The sequence below is a fragment of the Ascaphus truei genome, chromosome 9 (assembly GCF_040206685.1).
Source record: "Ascaphus truei isolate aAscTru1 chromosome 9, aAscTru1.hap1, whole genome shotgun sequence".
Taxonomy (NCBI): Eukaryota; Metazoa; Chordata; class Amphibia; order Anura; family Ascaphidae; genus Ascaphus; species Ascaphus truei.
The window spans coordinates 44,148,286-44,167,118 of NC_134491.1; the positions used below are offsets into that span (position 1 = coordinate 44,148,286).

The window sequence follows — 18,833 nt, forward strand, 5'->3', positions numbered from 1 at the left end:
TTGAGGATAACGTAGAAACGATGGTGTTTCATTGGCCTTTCGGAGCCGAGGCTGAGACAGATAAAGTGTAAACAAGCATTTCATTCCGGCTTCACCCAAAAGGTCCGCGCTCCTTCCCAGGGCAAAGTGTTCGCGTCGCTCCCCTGTAGCGCTAAAAAAGAACCACCTGATGGTCGGTGTCATTGGGTATCTTAGAAAAATGAAGTCACTTTAAAGTGCAACTTTTACTTGTGTGTGAAATGTTTCTATTTAAATATATTTATATCTACCTGCTTTTTATTTATTTATTTATTATTCAAAAAGGCCCCCGTTACCTTCATTCAACATATTAAACATGTCCCCGCCATTAGTTCCTCTTGGTCCTAGGTTGGACTCCCCCTTTAAAGAGGCAAACCAAGCAGCTTAAACATATATATATATATATATATATATATATATATATACGTTTTTCGTTTTAATATATGCAGCCTGTGATTACCTTTTATTGAAAATGAGTTGCCTACGCCAGGGGTGCACAATCTTTCCCTGCTTCCCTCCCTGCTGCCCCCCCTGCTTCCCTCCCTTCTGCCCCTCCTGCTTCCCTCCCTGCCCCCCCCCCTGCCTGCTTCCCTCCCTGCTGCCCCCCCCCCTGCCTGCTTCCCTGCCTGCTTCCCCCCCTGCCTGCTTCCCCCCCTGCTGCCCCCCCCCCGCCTGCTTCCCTCCCTGCTGCCCCCCCCCCTGCCTGCTTCCCCCCCTGCCTGCTTCCCTGCCTGCTGCCTCCCCTGCCTGCTTCCCTGCCTGCTTCCCTCCCTGCTGCGCCCCCCTGTCTGCTTCCCTGCCTGCTTCCCTCCCTGCTGCCCTCCCTGCCTGCTTCCATCCGTGCTGCCCCCCCCTGCCTGCTTCCCTCCCTGCTTCCCCCCCTGCCTGCTTCCCTCCCTGCTGCGCCCCCCTGCCTGCTTCCATCCGTGCTGCCCCCCCTGCCTGCTTCCCTCCCTGCTGCCCCCCCTGCCTGCTTCCCTCCCTGCTGCCCCCCCTGCCTGCTTCCCTCCCTGCTGCCCCCCTGCCTGCTTCCCTCCCTGCTGTCCCCCCTGCCTGCTTCCCTCCCTGCTGCCCCCCCTGCCTGCTTCCCTCCCTGCTGCCCCCCCCCTGCCTGCTTCCCTTCCTGCTGCGCCCCCCTGCCTGCTTCCCTCCCTGCTGCCCCCCCCTGCCTGCTTCCCTCCCTGCTGCGCCCCCCTGCCTGCTTCCCTCCCCGCTGCGCCCCCCTGCCTGCTTCCCTCCCTGCTGCCCCCCCCCCTGCCTGCTTCCCTTCCTGCTGCGCCCCCCTGCCTGCTTCCCTCCCTGCTGCGCCCCCCTGCCTGCTTCCCTCCCTGCTGCGCCCCCCTGCCTGCTTCCCTCCCCGCTGCCCCCCCTGCCTGCTTCCCTCCCCGCTGCCCCCCCCTGCCTGCTTCCCTCTCCGCTGCCCCCCCCCCGCCTGCTTCTCTGCCCGCTGCGCCCCCCTGCCTGCTTCCCTGCCTGCTTCCCTCCCTGCTGCCCCCCCCGCCTGCTTCCCTCCCTGCTGCGCCCCCCTGCCTGCTTCCCTCCCTGCTGCACCCCCCTGCCTGCTTCCCTCCCCGCTGCCACCCCCCTGCCTGCTTCCCTCCCTGCTGCGCCCCCCTGCCTGCTTCCCTCCCTGCTGCCCCCCCCCTGACCCCCCCTGCCTGCTTCCCTCCCTGCTGCGCCCCCCTGCCTGCTTCCCTCCCCGCTGCCCCCCGCCTGCCTGCTTCCCTCCCTGCTGCGCCCCCCTGCCTGCTTCCCTCCCTGTTGCCCCCCTGCCTGCTTCCCTGCCTGCTGCCCCCCCCTGCCTGCTTCCCTCCCTGTTGCCCCCCTGTCTGCTTCCTTCCCTGCTGCCCCCCCTGCCTGCTTCCATCCCTGCTGCCCCCCCTGCCTGCTTCCCTCCCTGTTGCCCCCCTGCCTGCTTCCCTCCCTCCTGCGCCCCCCTGCCTGCTTCCCTCCCTGCTGCGCCCTCCTGCCTGCTTCCCTCCCTGCTGCGCCCCCCTGCCTGCTTCCCTCCCTGCTGGGCCCCCCCTGCCTGCTTCCCTGCCTGCTGCGCCCCCCTGCCTGCTTCCCTTCCTGCTGCCCCCCCTGCCTGCTTCCATCCCTGCTGCCCCCCCTGCCTGCTTCCCTCCCTGTTGCCCCCCTGCCTGCTTCCCTCCCTCCTGCGCCCCCCTGCCTGCTTCCCTCCCTGCTGCGCCCTCCTGCCTGCTTCCCTCCCTGCTGCGCCCCCCTGCCTGCTTCCCTCCCTGCTGGGCCCCCCCTGCCTGCTTCCCTCCCTGCTGCGCCCCCCTGCCTGCTTCCCTCCCTGCTGCGCCCCCCTGCCTGCTTCCCTCCCTGCTGCCCCCCCTGCCTGCTTCCCTCCCTGTTGCGCCCCCCTGCCTGCTTCCCTCCCTGCTGCCCCCCCCTGCCTGCTTCCCTCCCTGCTGCCCCTCCCTGCTGGGCCCCCCCTGCCTGCTTCCCTCCCTGCTGCGCCACCCTGCCTGCTTCCCTTTCTGCTGTGCCCCCCTGCCTGCTTCCCTCCCGGCTCGTGCCCCCCCTCCCTTACCTTGTCTCTGGCTCTTGGCGCCGTGTTGCCATGGCGTCGCCGAAGACAAGGTAAGTTAAATTGCAGAGGCCTCACATGATCCCCCGGCATGAATTTGAATGTCTTGGGGGAAGAACGCGGGGCCTCTGCAACCGCCGCACCTCCCCAGTTTGCGCACCCCTGACCTAAGCTGCCGATTGATTTAGTTCTCCTGTGATTGATCAGCAAAATCCTGCTTTCCAGGGTTCACTACATGGCTTCCTTTCCGTTTCAAATCAATCCTTCAGTCCGTGTAACTCAGCAGCTACAATGTATCCTGATATTACTAAGGTAACATTAATTGTAAAACATACAGGACACCTACTGTACAAGCTCATATTGAACCCCCAAAATAACAAAACATATATAAATATAAGCATATAAGTGTCACAGAGGAGTGCTACTGAGCATGGCAATATATATTTAAAACCAGAGACAGAACATGAAACACAGACAGAGCTCAGTGCACATCCAGTGAAACTTATGCACGGTACAGTACCTAAATATACATGTATTGATATCTATTAAATAAAATGGTCTTTTATTTTAACATTTTGGACAAAGTGTTGTAAGCTCCTGAGCCACTACACGGCAGACCACATCTCAAGGGTACCTAACACTAATATAAATTCTTAATAACCTGTGCATTACCAGGAAGAATGATTTATAATAAATCTGTCAAAATTAGTTGCATAGTTCTAAGTCTGATTGAAGCATTTATTAACCTGTACATTACCAGGAAAAGCACTCTGAATTAGATTTGTCACAATCAAACTGCAAGCAAGCAAGTTCCCCTGAGAGTGGGAGATGCTATGGAGGAGCTTTTAACCATTTAAATGTGGGAGGGGGAGAACTTCAATTAGGTAGGAGGAGCCAACCTCCAATCAGCTAAGACCAGCTGAACAAGAATTGTAAAACATACATGGTCTGCCATGTAGTGGCTCAAGGGCTTACAACACTTTGGCCAAAATGTTAAACTAAAAGACCATTTTATTTAATAGATATCTATACTGTACATATATATTTAGGCACTGTACCGTGTATAAGTTTCACTGGATGTGCACTGAGCTGTCTGTGTTTCATGTTCTGTCTCTGGTTTTAAATAAGGTAACATTAACTATTATTACAGTTTGCAACTCAAACTGCTGGGAATATTGGCAACAAATTATTCCAAATAGGAAAGTGTTACAAAGATCTTGCACTGTTGGGGGGGAGGGGGGTGGGGAAGGAGAGAGATGTGTACTAAACCTGCTAAATCAAAAGATGCTCAGTATATTAAAGCTCATTAAGAGTTGAATTTTAAAATACATAAAGGTAGTGGATATTATCTAATACTACAGAACTGATTTATTTGAAGAAACACATGTAGGATATTGCTTGGATTGCTCCTAACTTGTGAGGCCCTCATGCAGTACCCCAGTTTCCTACTTTATTTGTATCCATATTGTATTAATAATGCCTGCTTTATACAACATTCTATAAACATTGCACACACCACGTTCACTTGTGGTTGTGAGATCACTTGTACGCTGTATAACACTGTCCTCCCGACGTAACAGAGAGATTCCATATAAAGTTAAAAGCAAAACTATCGGCCGTCGGCAGTCAAAGGCGCGCGATACATTTTGCAGGTTACAGGGGCGCCTAGACCGGCCGACATCACACGGTTCTAGTTCCATATTATTCGCGTAAATTCAAACGTAACCTTGTGCAGTTATCCTACTAAACCCTTCCGTGGACATCAGCAGCTGTAGTAATGTGTAACCAGCGTGTCTAGGAAACTGCTACATTGGTTCAGATTAAATCCTGATTTTAGCTGGGGGTTTCTGGCCTGGGCACCCGAACACAAACAGCAGCAGAATTTGGACCCTACCGAAGAACTGTTCTGTTTCGGAGAATGTGGACCAAACAAACGTAGCTATACAACAGGGACAAATAATAGTATTGTGTATGAAAGAAACTGATCTCATTGCTTGAGTACCGGGGAAACTTCTATTCTGTGCCATGCGAGTTTAGAAAGAACGGTCTTGGTTGTTGCTGTTGGGTGCAGAGACCACCGTGGCAGATTCATGTTTTGGGGTCACGGTACTTTTAGGCTACCTTATACTTCAGGAAATGGAGTTGGGTTTCAATGTACTTAGTATCACTGTATAGTGCATCTCGTGGGTGAGTGGCCAGTTTTGTCTTCTCTCGTGTAAGGACTAACACTGAACAATAAGTAGGATTATGATGGACAACTCGCCGCAGGCCTTCCCTTATCATCTTGTCAGAGCTGTACATTGCATTGAAACCACGACGACGAACTGGTCCAAACCACATTTGTCTCTTCTAATGAGACGGTCTCTTTAATCATGCTATTTAGTTAAATGGGCTCATTAGGAATGAGCTGCAGAAACAACATTAAGGCAAAACCTCTTGAAAAGTTTTCTCCGGCACTGCAGCATTATCTGATCTGTTTGGAAGCTGCAGTCCTACAAGCAAGTGAAAAAATAGTTTGTAAACAATTCATCAGTGTATTTGGCACCTTTAGGAAGATGTAATCAGCCTTAAAGTAACTGATTCACTTATTTGCATCCTTTTAAAGGTTAAATGAATAGCCTATTTTCTCTGGGTCCACTAAATTGAAGCATATCGGCTACTCCTGTTTATCCAATTACGTAATTAGTCATTATGTTGTCATCGTTACTGCACAAACAACGGATACAACAAAAGTAACAATTCACCTCTAGTTCTGAGTACTGACACTTTACGAAAATACATTAGATAAAGGTTGTAAAAACCCTCCAAATATTTTGTTTACCATTGAAAATGTTACGCCTAAAATGAATAGATATATAGATATCTGTGTTTTCCGCTCCAGGGACCCTCCGGCTCTTGAGATATTTTCTTGTGTAGTTACCTGCGTTTAATCTGGGCATTTTAATGATCATCCAATAAGAAGCCACAACGAACGACGTGGCAGCTTCTTATTGGCCCACAGGACTTGCGAGATTTGGCAGCCATGGAGAAAAGCAGCATTATCTACACCTGTGAGCAGAAAATAGCGCGATTCAACTCCGGGAGGCCACCCTTGTTCAAACATCGTAACAATAAAACCAGCTGATGCTAAGTCCAATGTGACAAAATACATAGTTAAATACTTCAGCGTTGGTATTCTCATGAGTAAGGGTCATTTAGTAAAACCCTTTGGCCAAAGCGTTATAAGCCTTTATATTGAGACGTAGGTTATAGATGTTCATCCAGGTGTTACATGGCTGAGGGCTTTCACTTCATTGCCACTCCTAATATTTGTGTCCCACAAACACTGCATGCTTGAAGTTGGAATCATTATTAGGGATCATTCCTCCTCCTCGCCGGCTGCCTGTGCAGCCACTGGTTATCCACAGGGACCGGGTGCCTGCGTACAGGGAGCCAGCGTGCAGCGACAGGGCGCAGGAGTACAGGGACAGGGAGCCAGCGTGCAGCGACAGGGCGCAGGAGTACAGGGACAGGGAGCCAGCGTGCAGCGACAGGGCGCAGGAGTACAGGTGCAGGGACAGGGCGCAGGAGTACAGGGACAGGACGCCAGCATGCAGGGACAGGACGCAGGAGTACAGGGACAGGGCGCCCGTGTGCAGGGACAGGACGCAGGAGTACAGGGACAGGGCGCCCGCGTGCAGCGACAGGACGCAGGAGTACAGGGACAGGGCGCCCGCGTGCAGGGACAGGACGCAGGAGTACAGGGACAGGGCGCCCGCGTGCAGGGACAGGGCGCAGGAGTACAGGGACAGGGCGCCGCGTGCAGCGACAGGACGCAGGAGTACAGGGACAGGGCGCCCGCGTGCAGGGACAGGACGCAGGAGTACAGGGACAGGGCGCCCGCGTGCAGGGACAGGGCGCAGGAGTACAGGGACAGGCGCCCGAGTGCAGGGACAGGACGCAGGAGTACAGGGACAGGACGCGTGCAGGGACAGGACGCAGGAGTACAGGGACAGGGCGCCCGCGTGCAGGGACAGGGCGCAGGAGTACAGGGACAGGACGCAGGAGTACAGGGACAGGGAGCCCGCGTGCAGGGACAGGGCGCCCGCGTGCAGGGACAGGGCGCCGGAGTACAGGGACAGGGAGCCAGCGTGCAGGGACAGGACGCAGGAGTACAGGGACAGGGAGCCAGCGTGCAGGGACAGGGCGCCAGCGTGCAGGGACAGGGCGCCCGCGTGCAGGGACAGGACGCAGGAGTACAGGGACAGGGCGCCCGCGTGCAGGGACAGGACGCAGGAGTACAGGGACAGGGCGCCCGCGTGCAGGGACAGGATGCAGGAGTACAGGGACAGGGCGCCCGCGTGCAGCGACAGGACGCAGGAGTACAGGGACAGGACGCAGGAGTACAGGGACAGGACGCCCGCGTGCAGGGACAGGGCGCAGGAGTACAGGGACAGGACGCCCGCGTGCAGGGACAGGGCGCAGGAGTACAGGGACAGGACGCCCGCGTGCAGGGACAGGGCGCAGGAGTACAGGGACAGGACGCCCGCGTGCAGGGACAGGACGCAGGAGTACAGGGACAGGGCGCCCGCGTGCAGGGACAGGACGCAGGAGTACAGGGACAGGGCGCCCGCGTGCAGGGACAGGGCGCAGGAGTACAGGGACAGGGCGCCCGCGTGCAGGGACAGGGCGCAGGAGTACAGGGACAGGGCGCCCGCGTGCAGGGACAGGACGCCCGCGTACAGGGACAGGGAGCCCGCGTACAGGGACAGGGCGCAGGAGTACAGGGACAGGGCGCCCGCGTGCAGGGACAGGACGCAGGAGTACAGGGACAGGGCGCCGCGTGCAGGGACAGGACGCAGGAGTACAGGGACAGGACGCCCGCGTGCAGGGACAGGGCGCCCGCGTGCAGGGACAGGGCGCAGGAGTACAGGGACAGGGCGCCGCGTGCAGGGACAGGACGCAGGAGTACAGGGACAGGGCGCCCGTGTGCAGGGACAGGACGCAGGAGTACAGGGACAGGGCGCCGCGTGCAGGGACAGGGCGCAGGAGTACAGGGACAGGACGCCCGCGTGCAGGGACAGGGCGCAGGAGTACAGGGACAGGGCGCCCGCGTGCAGGGACAGGGCGCAGGAGTACAGGGACAGGGAGCCAGCGTGCAGGGACAGGACGCAGGAGTACAGGGACAGGGCGCCCGCGTGCAGGGACAGGGCGCAGGAGTACAGGGACAGGACGCCCGCGTGCAGGGACAGGGCGCAGGAGTACAGGGACAGGACGCCCGCGTGCAGGGACAGGACGCAGGAGTACAGGGACAGGGCGCAGGAGTACAGGGACAGGGCGCAGGAGTACAGGGACAGGGCGCCCGCGTGCAGGGACAGGGCGCAGGAGTACAGGAACAGGACGCAGGAGTACAGGGACAGGACGCAGGAGTACAGGGACAGGGCGCCCGCGTGCAGGGACAGGGCGCAGGAGTACAGGGACAGGGCGCCCGCGTGCAGGGACAGGGCGCAGGAGTACAGGGACAGGGCGCCCGCGTGCAGGGACAGGGCGCAGGAGTGCAGGGACAGGACGCTGCGTACAGGGACAGGGCGCCCGCGTACAGGGACAGGGCGCTGCGTACAGGGACAGGGCGCCCGTGTACAGGGACAGGGCGCTGCGTACAGAGACAGGGCGCCCGCGTACAGGGACAGGGAGCTGCGTACAGAGACAGGGCGCCAGCGTACAGAGCCAGCGTACAGAGACAGGGCGCCAGCGTACAGAGAGCCAGCGTACAGGGACAGGGCGCCAGCGTACAGGGACAGGGCGCTTGCGTACAGGGACAGGGCGCCCGCGTACAGAGACAGAGAGCCAGCGTACAGGGACAGGGCGCCCGCGTACAGAGACAGAGAGCCAGCGTACAGGGACAGAGAGCCAGCGTACAGGGACAGAGAGCCAGCGTACAGGGACAGGGCGCCCGCGTACAGAGACAGAGAGCCAGCGTACAGGGACAGGGCGCCCGCGTACAGGGACTGGGCGCCAGTGTACAGGGACAGGGCGCCCGCGTACAGGGACAGAGAGCCAGCGTACAGGGACAGGGCGCCCGCGTTGTGTTGGAGTTTCTTCCTCTTGTCATTCCTTGGAGACACTGGCTGAGTGATGGGAAGCGCCCTTACCTTTGTGTAGAGAGTGACTGGCCAGCCAGCGACTGGTACTTAATTTCCCTGAAGTGTGATCAGAATGGCCGGGAGGATGCTGAGCAGAGACTTCCATTGTGACATTTGTCATTCTGACTACTTAAAGAGGCATGACACACGTATAAGCACAAGAGTATGTCAGCTGTATATAACCGTGTATAACAAGGTGTGTGTCTCAGTGTATGTCAGTGCTAATCTGAGTATATTGTGTATATGTACACGTGTGTTTATAATATAATATATATAATCTATATATACATTATCGAGGCACATCTGTGATGTTGGAAAGAAAAATGTCGGTATTAATCTGTGCATCAGTGGGGCTCATTGCTGTGACAGTTACTGTGGCCTCGCAGTGATATTATATAGCTTAACCCTTTCACTGCTTGATGCGTCACATGTAATGCATAGCCAGCCCCTTCTGCAGTAAAAGGGTTAAAAATCACAGTGCAAATAGTGAAATGCAGCAGGGTCATAGATGCCTAAACAGAACCAGCAGTTCTGACCCGGGTGCCTGTTACATTAGAGATGGTTAATGCTGTTAGTTGACACAATGTTTATCTTTATTTATAGCACATCAGTCCCACCGCTCTGGCCCGGAAGCGCCTTCTTCAAGAAGAACGGAACCCTGCTTCAAGGTAGGTCACTGATACCCTGCTGTATCCAACAGGCTGCTGTCTGTGTGCAATGTTCCTTTATTACCAACTGCCTCTGTATAACACAATTCAGGAAGGAAGTCTGCATCTGTTCTTGTGGTCTGTCTTTGTGTTACTTCTTGTATACATATTTTTGTCCTTTTTTTATAAGATGTTCGTGTTCTCAATGCTTTTTAACTGTTCTTTGTACACATTCTTAACCTCTTCACCATCAGGTGTGAATATAAAGAGTAGCCGGCCAGAGCAAGTTCATAGCTAGGACACACGCCCTATTCAGTTTGCTGTAAGGACGTTTCCTCTATCTCGTCAATATCTCAGCCCCTTGAAATGGCAAGTGGAGGAAGCCCTTCCCAAGATATTGAATAGAAGCCAAATATTGTACACTGGTGGGGACACATAATATACAAAGACAATACATTTCTGAGATACAAGTCCCTGCAAAACTGCTACAGAATATAAAAACAGATACTATATCAATGTTTCCTGAACTGTTCAGGAAGGTGTTTGCTGTTGTCCGCTTGTATTCAAACCATCTTGAAGAAACTGGGCAGTTGGTTTTGTCATGTGTTTGGTGTGACAGGCATGTCATCAGATACAAACCTTTTTATTGCAGGTATGAAGTACAATTCATAAGAACAGTGGATCTGAACATAGAGGCATAGTATCACATTGCAACAAATATCTGCATGTATTTATTTCCATGAACATGTTGTGGTTTTTGTGCAATGTATTGCGTTTGGCCTTCTTGGTCTGTTCCGTCCATCTTCCCAACTCGCTACAAAATCATACAAAACCTTATCGTACTGCGCTACGGAATATAAATGTTATAAATGTTAGTTACAAGAGTGGTCGGTTCACTCGGCTGCTTCGGCCAGTTTGTAAAGCCATGCCCCCCCCCCCCCCTTTTTTTATTTATTTATTTTGTTACCACCCACTTTTCCACAATATTTTTTCGCTCTGGGGACCTCCCCCTGTTGCTGAAATGCTTACCCCAAAAAATGACCCGGTTTAAATGTCCCTCCAGCGGAAACATATTCTCAGGTGAATAGGAAGCTGCAGCATCAATGGTTCTGGCTTCCTATTGGGCGGCCATTTAAATCCCCTTTAAAAACCATGAAGTAATACTACACTAGTAACTTTAAAGGTCAGTATCTCGGGAACTGGGGGCCCCCGGAGATGAAAAGTAGCTCGTTTCAACTGGGAAGGGCCCCGGTTCCAGTCCTGTAAAACATAAAGGGGCCTAGTGCGGGGGGATTGCTGCTGTAAGCAGTGATTGCGATGACACTTTGGCGGATACACCCCATACACTGCAGTTGCTCTCCTGCTGTGGAGTGGGGGTCACAAGTCTTTGAAAGCTCTCCTTAGGCAGTTCTTAATTGCAGTTTTCTCTCACTACTTAAGGTTAATTTTCACACAACCATGTCCAATTGTTTGAAAATATATACGGCTATATAAATACGTAGGTGAACAGAGCGAAGTGTGAATATGATGAGTCCTCCAAATGATTATGGTTAATGATATGGGAAAGGTATTCTCTACCGCAGGGGTGCGCAAATTTTGTGCTGCACTCCCCCTGCCTGCTCTCACCCAGTGCTCGCCCCCTTACCTTCCTGCTGGCGCCTAATGACATCACGGGGTCATGTGACATCATGACGCCACGTTGCAATGGCGACGGGTGACGTCACATTACCCCACAGTGTCATTTGACATCGCCCGAAGCCGGCTAAATCAAGGTGAGTAGCAGAGGTCTCGTGCGGTACCCCGGCATTTCATTTAATGCAACCACGGGGTGCGCCCCCCAGTTTACGCACCCCTGCTCAAGCATATAGACATTTTATGGCAGGCCAATAGATTGTGTCATGTTCATGTCCTTCAACCAATCTGTAATCTGTATTGTGTTCAATGCTGGTTACATGATTTACTTTCAAAGTGTAACTGGGACCCATAAATCCCATGGAATAGTTCTATGTAATTAGGAAAGAACCCAAGCAGCCGTCCCTTAGATGCAGCGATAAGGGCCACGCTATGTACCACTTCCCAGTGACGGGTTTAAGAGTATTAAATGGTCTGTGTGTGTGTGTGTGTGTGTGTGTGTGTGTGTGTGTGTGTGTGTGTGTGTGTGTGTGTGTGTGTGTGTGTATATAAATATATTTATTTGAGGATTCTTCAGTGCGGAGTCTGACAAAATAAAAGAGGAATTATTTGTTAAACAAGTCATTTTAGTAGTGAATATTGCAGAAGAATGTGTCCCTGACCCCAGTGTCACATTGTGCAGGTGCAGGTGTTTTGTTTAACATTTTATTTTTCTGAAACTTTCCATTTAGTGCAGGTGTGGCCAACTCCAGTCCTCAAAGGCCACCAACAGGTCAGGTTTTAAGGATATTCCTGTTTCAGCACAGGTGGCTCAATCAGAGACGGAAACCACTGATTGAGCCACCTGTGCTGAAGCATGGATATCCTTCAAACCTGACCTGCTGGTGGCCTTTGAGGACTGAAGGTGGCCGCCCCTGTTTTATACGCCGAGTAGGAGGCGCTGCAATAGTCTGTTTTATTTCACCACGTGTTATTATTATTATAGTTTAGAGCTGGTGTTCTGGGACTTGTAAGTAGCGTACACTTTCCAAGGCGACTGAGCCGTTCATTGTACTTGGCCTGGCAGCTGTCTTATTCTGTTACGTTCATAAACACGCTGAGAACCAGACAACTGCACTGCAACTGCGTTCTTCCGTGAAATAATATCGCTGCTTCTGCACGGCCCGGGCGAAACGGAAATGATGTAGCACGTTACCGGCCGTTTGTCACAGGAAATAATGCAAGTTATATAATAGAAACAACTTTAAACCCAAAATGTTGACGTGGAAAGAAGGCACAAGTTGCACTGCCCTTTCGCACGTGTTACGGCCTTTAGATAACGTTTGCATACGTGTATTGCGAAGCTCCCCAGCACAGGTGGGTTGCACAGACTTTTGTGGGGTTTGAGCTATTAATCGGCAGCGGAGGAAGCTACAACACAAACCCCAGTTTGATATCACCCTGTTGCTGTCAGAGAGCAGCGCATTGTGCCGATGTTGAACCTATTCGACATATTTGGTCCTTGGTGGGATTTGTAGGGCAAAAATTCCGCAGGGCCGTTCTCACGGCGGGAATAGTGGGTTTCGGCTCTATACATTTGGAAAATTAAATCTGCAGAATTACAAGTAATCACACACAAAATACATTATAGCATAATCTGTTCCACACAGTGGGGGGATGATACACTCGCCCCCTATTCCATCTGCTTGGAAGCGGGTAACGGACAGTTTGCAATGTGCTGACTTCCTTCCATTCTAAGTGACTCGTTAAGTGCTGAATAGGAATGTTGGTATAAGGGAAGTGACTGGACAGGGAGAGATACTTGCATTACAACCATTTAAATATAACCCATGGCTTACAGAAGCAGAAGTTCTTTGGTTCAAATAAATGTTTTGTTCCCCCTTTAAAGCGATAAAATATTGAAAAACCCCACTTCACATTGGCACACAATCATTTTATAGCTACCGTCCCAATTGCTGCACTATTGGAATTATTGCAGCGCTCTCTCCTTTACTGGGCTCCAGCTCTCTTTTTCTCCCTCCCTTTATCTCTCTCCCCCATCTCTCTCTCCATCTCTCTCTCTCTCTCCCCCATCTCTCTCTCCCCATCTCTCTCTCTCTCCCCATCTCTCTCTCTCTCCCCATCTCTCTCTCTCCCCATCTCTCTCTCCCCCCATCTCTCTCTCTCCCCATCTCTCTCTCTCTCCCCATCTCTCTCTCTCTCCCCATCTCTCTCTGTCTCTCCCCGTCTCTCCCCGTCTCTCTCTGTCTCTCTCTGTCTCTCTCTGTCTCTCTCTCTGTCTCTCTCTGTCTCTCTCTGTCTCTCTCTGTCTCTGTGTCTCTCTCTGTCTCTGTGTCTCTCTCTCTCTGTCTCTCTCTCTCTGTGTGTCTCTCTCTCTCTGTGTATGTCTCTCTCTCTCATTCCCCTCCCCCTGTCTCTCTCCCATCTTCCCCCTATACCGCTTCCCCCTGTCTCTCTCCCCTCCCTGCCAATCTCTCTCACTCCTTTTGGGCAGCGTGACACTTGAGGCCTTGTACTAGATCTACCAGAGTTGCTACGTGAGTCATTTTCTGCTTAAAACGGCCTGAACATCTTTGGGGGATATAGACTGACCCACATAATCCTTTTGGTTACCAGGATGTACTGTGGCAAAGAAGTCCACATCCTTCCTGCAACAAGGGGCCCGGATCACAGGAGAGCCGTGTTATCCGTACAACTTGTGAGTGGCAGTTTTTTATTTTCGTTTAATATACCCCACGTTGCAGATGCCACAATACGTTTGTCCCGTCCGGGCAGCAAAGGTGTCCAGTGCTGTTACCGCACGATGCAACAAGAAAGATTAACACCTTGTACTGTACATCCACCTTCCCACTGCACAGGGTAAAGTTTAGTGCCGCAGTTTGGTTTCCTTAGCAACTTAAAGGTGTGGTGCGGCTGTGTAAATGCGAGGTGTGTGTGTGTGTGTGTGTATATCACTCATTATCTGCAATCTGATCTCGGGAGAGTATGAGTAAGGGATTTGTGCCGCACTTTATTGCAGGGATGCAGTTTCATTCATGTAAGCCCTTCCACATCTTGCCCAAGAAGCGGATAATTGGGATTCTCATATTTTTGGTGCTAAACGTGGCAAACGTTTTTCACACTACGATAATTAAATGAAGTGTGCAATAAAGGGTATATTTTGTATATTTCTTGATAGACGGGCAACGTGTTACAAATGCTACCGTGGCGCTCTTGGTGGTTCCCCAAGTTTAACGTCCCGCTTCCCCAACTCCCACATGTTATTCTTATATCCGAGAGAGAGCACTCTTCCTGCTTCATATATATATATATATATTTGTTGTGTTATGAGTTAAAACATTTTTTTACTTGGGAAAGTCCTTTATATTTGCTTGTCAGATTTGTCACGTTTCAAAAGTCTCTTTACGCATGTTTCTAAAAAAACAAAAAAAGTTATTTGTTTGCATCTGTTGACGACAGACCCGCATTTAACAAGTGCTTGCAATAAATATGTCACTGACAGTAAGCTGAAGGTGACCTTCAGAGTTTTGTTTTTCTCAGACATCATCTTTTTTTGATCATACTTTCATACCTCCATGCGTCTTGCGAATGGTTAATTACTTTGAGATAATTCAGAAACGGACAGGCGGGAGGCGCGTGTTTCTTACACACGGGACAGGCGGGAGGCGCGTGTTTCTTACACACGGGACAGGCGGGAGGCGCGTGTTTCTTACACACGGGACAGGCGGGAGGCGCGTGTTTCTTACACACGGGACAGGCGGGAGGCGCGTGTTTCTTACACACGGGACAGACGGGAGGCGCTTGTTTCTTACACACGGGACAGGCGGGAGGCACGTGTTTCTTACACACGGGACAGGCGGGAGGCGCGTGTTTCTTACAGACGGGAGGCGTGTGTTTCTTACACACGAGAGACGGGAGGCGCGTGTTTCTTACACGTGGATAGGCAGGAGGCGCGTGTTTCTTACACACGGGACAGACGGGAGGCACGTGTTTCTTACACACGGGACAGACGGGAGACACGTGTTTCTTACACACGGGATAGGCAGGAGGCGCGTGTTTCTTACACACGGGACAGACGGGAGGCGCGTGTTTCTTACACACGGGATAGGCGGGAGGCGCGTGTTTCTTACACACGGGATAGGCGGGAGGCGCGTGTTTCTTACACACGGGACAGACGGGAGGCGCGTGTTTCTTACACACGGGATAGGCGGGAGGCGCGTGTTTCTTACACACGGGATAGGCGGGAGGCGCGTGTTTCTTACACACGGGACAGGCGGGAGGCGCGTGTTTCTTACACACGGGATAGGCGGGAGGCGCGTGTTTCTTACACACGGGACAGACGGGAGGCGCGTGTTTCTTACACACGGGATAGGCGGGAGGCGCGTGTTTCTTACACACGGACAGGCGGGAGGCGCGTGTTTCTTACACACGGACAGGCGGGAGGCGCGTGTTACTTACACACGGACAGGCGGGAGGCGCGTGTTACTTACACACGGACAGGCGGGAGGCGCGTGTTACTTACACACGGACAGGCGGGAGGCGCGTGTTACTTACACACGGACAGGCGGGAGGCGCGTGTTACTTACACACGGACAGGCGGGAGGCGCGTGTTACTTACACACGGACAGGCGGGAGGCGCGTGTTACTTACACACGGACAGGCGGGAGGCGCGTGTTTCTTACACACGGGACAGGCGGGAGGCGCGTGTTTCTTACACACGGACAGGCGGGAGGCGCGTGTTTCTTACACACGGACAGGCGGGAGGAGCGTGTTTCTTACACACGGGACAGGCGGGAGGCGCGTGTTTCTTACACACGGACAGGCGGGAGGCGAGTGTTTCTTACACACGGGACAGGCGGGAGGCGCGTGTTTCTTACACACGGGACAGGCGGGAGGCGCGTGTTTCTTACACACGGGACAGGCGGGAGGCGCGTGTTTCTTACACACGGGACAGGCGGGAGGCGCGTGTTTCTTACACACGGGATAGGCAGGAGGCGCGTGTTTCTTACACACGGGACAGGCGGGAGGCGCGTGTTTCTTACACACGGGACAGGCGGGAGGCGCGTGTTTCTTACACACGGGACAGGCGGGAGGCGCGTGTTTTTTACACACGGGACAGGCGGGAGGCGCGTGTTTCTTACACACGGGACAGGCGGGAGGCGAGTGTTTCTTACACATGGACAGACGGGAGGCGCGTGTTTCTTACACACGGGACAGGCGGGAGGCGCGTGTTTCTTACAGGCGGGAGGCGCGTGTTTCTTACACACGGGACAGGCGGGAGGCGCGTGTGTCTTACACACGGGACAGGCGGGAGGCGCGTGTTTTTTACACACGGGACAGGCGGGAGGCGCGTGTTTCTTACACACGGGACAGGCGGGAGGCGCGTGTTTTTTACACACGGGACAGGCGGGAGGCGCGTGTTTCTTACACACGGGACAGGCGGGAGGCGCGTGTGTCTTACACACGGGACAGGCGGGAGGCGCGTGTTTTTTACACACGGGACAGGCGGGAGGCGCGTGTTTCTTACACACGGGACAGGCGGGAGGCGCGTGTGTCTTACAAACGGGACAGGCGGTTGGCGCGTGTTTCTTACACACGGACAGGCGGGAGGCGCGTGTTTCTTACACACGGACAGGCGGGAGGCGCGTGTTTCTTACACACGGACAGGCGGGAGGCGCGTGTTTCTTACACACGGACAGGCGGGAGGCGCGTGTTTCTCTGTTGGTGGCACTTCTAATTTTATTGGATCAACATTACAATCATTCAGTGATACGAGTTGTATGTTCTAGCACTGACCGTGCGCTCATTCACTGGGACCCTTTCCGACATGTCTGAACCCCCGGAGATTTCGCATGGTTCTTCGCTGTGTGGCCCCGTGCCCGTCCGGCAGTGAGAGGTTAAATTCTTTGTCACTGAGCCATTCTTTGGTGTGTATTAAATCATTTGTCTCTCTGTGCGGAATACGTGTGCACTGACTCCAAAAAGATTTGAACAATTGCAGATCCCGAATCTGAAAGGTAACTTGTGCTTCTCTTTTGGTAGTGGAGAGGTTCAGTAACTGACAGAGTGCCTGTATATCTCACGAGTTACCACAAACCTGTTTAACCTGTAACAGATGACCGGTTGGGGCGGCCTGTGTTATGTCGGCGCACTGTGTGTGTGATTGTCTTTTCTGTACCCTAGATAGAATATTTGACACACCGGTCTCGTGGACAATATGCAGGAAACTGGATTTCACCCAAATCACCACTAATTGCATATCTGTATGAGAATATTTGATTTGATCAGCCTTTATTGCTCTATCTCTCCCTTTGTATTTTTTGGCAGCGTGCACACACGGTCTGTCTCTGTCTGTCTGTCTCTCTCTGTCTGTCTCTCTCTGTCTGTCTCTCTCTGTCTGTCTCTCTGTCTCTCTCTGTCTGTCTGTCTCTGTTTCTCTGTCTCTCTCTCTCATATTAGTATGAGATATAATATTTCCCAAGTGGCAGATGAAGCTTGTGGCACAGCTCCGTGTGTATTGAGTAGCACCAATCTGTATCATTAAAGGTATTGCTAGCTCTATCAGTAATGTTTCCTAAAATGGATCGGGTTGTCAGCACAACAATAAACTCTTGCATATGTTCCTGATTTAGAAGGCATAACAGCGCTAAATTCCAGCGCAACGAAATCTTTAACGTCAGTTTGCAAGGTTGGATTATATACACGATGTGCATTCAGACATGGGAAAGCATCGATACTCTGAGGGTCCGTGGCAGAATCCCCCCGGACACTTTGCCTTTAATGTATCTAGTGAAGACAGAGTATCACCAGCAGCTCCGATGTTTAATACCATCTCGCACACGCCATTTCATTCCAATGCTCACTTCAGTGCTTGGTTGACACTGTTTCCCTGTGACTCCTATTTCTGAACTTGGTTTGCAGTATCTGTTTTCTGCCACTATTATGTTGTATCAGCATTTATTGACCCGAGTTCTTTGTTTTTGTTTTTTTTAATTTCTCCTGATTCAGAGTAACATCTTTAGTAATAACAGATATATTTTTTACATTTTAAGGCACCTCAAACTTTATTTTTTATTTTGTACAAATTAATTTGGCAAATATCTGGAATTTCTCAAAATATACCAAATTGTAATACAAATATATACATATCTGTATATACAAAATAAGCACATAGTCTCTCCCCGTGAAACGTTGTACAGGTGAACTGGGATGCCACGGAGTAAGAAGACAATTCCTGTAAGGGTTTTGCAGTTCTTAAAAAGCTGAGTGTAGATTACCATGCAAGATATGACTGAAGTTTGTGTTTGTTGGGTGTGAATAACAAGGCATGAAACAATTAAAGTTATACTGCTCCCTTCAGACTTGATTTAGTGCCAGTAATCTTGTGACTGGTCATGTGGTCTAACAGCAAGGGGTTAATATAGAAACATTCCCCAATGAAGGGTTCACAAGCTGGCACATGTTGGTGCTGAAACTGGTTTGAAGGGCTATTGTTGAAAGCGGATCAACCCAAGCCCCTTTGGGGCAAACACAGCTGGCCTGCTAACTCTCACTAGCCACAACAAACTGAACCCTACCCCACCTTGCAGGGAGGTACAGCAGTAAATGTCTTCACTTCACACGTCAATGAAATACTAAAAGACAGGAGCGGCTCAGCGCGTAAAGGACGAGTGTGACGCAGGGGTGCCGGGTTCAGTTCCCGGGGTCGGCTCCTTGTGACCTTGGGCAAGTCACTTTATCTCCCTGTGCCTCAGGCACCAAATCATAGATTGTAAGCTCCCTTGGGCAGGGACTGTGTGTGTGTGTGTAACATTCCTATGTACAAGGCTGTACCCTGGATATAAACACTTGGAGACTGTCCTATACTCTCATAGTATT

General features: G+C 52.3%; 1 protein-coding gene across 3 annotated transcripts in view; it reads left to right on the top strand.

The window, feature by feature from the left end:
* The window catches only part of FOXN3 (forkhead box N3), a 188,321-nt gene that overhangs the window by 122,159 nt on the left and 47,329 nt on the right, over positions 1 to 18,833 (top strand). For all 3 annotated transcript variants that reach the window (XM_075614573.1, XM_075614575.1, XM_075614574.1), the window contains exon 4: positions 9,280 to 9,344. In XM_075614573.1, coding sequence (XP_075470688.1) covers positions 9,280 to 9,344 — 65 coding nt within the window. The remainder of the gene's footprint in view (positions 1 to 9,279; positions 9,345 to 18,833) is intronic.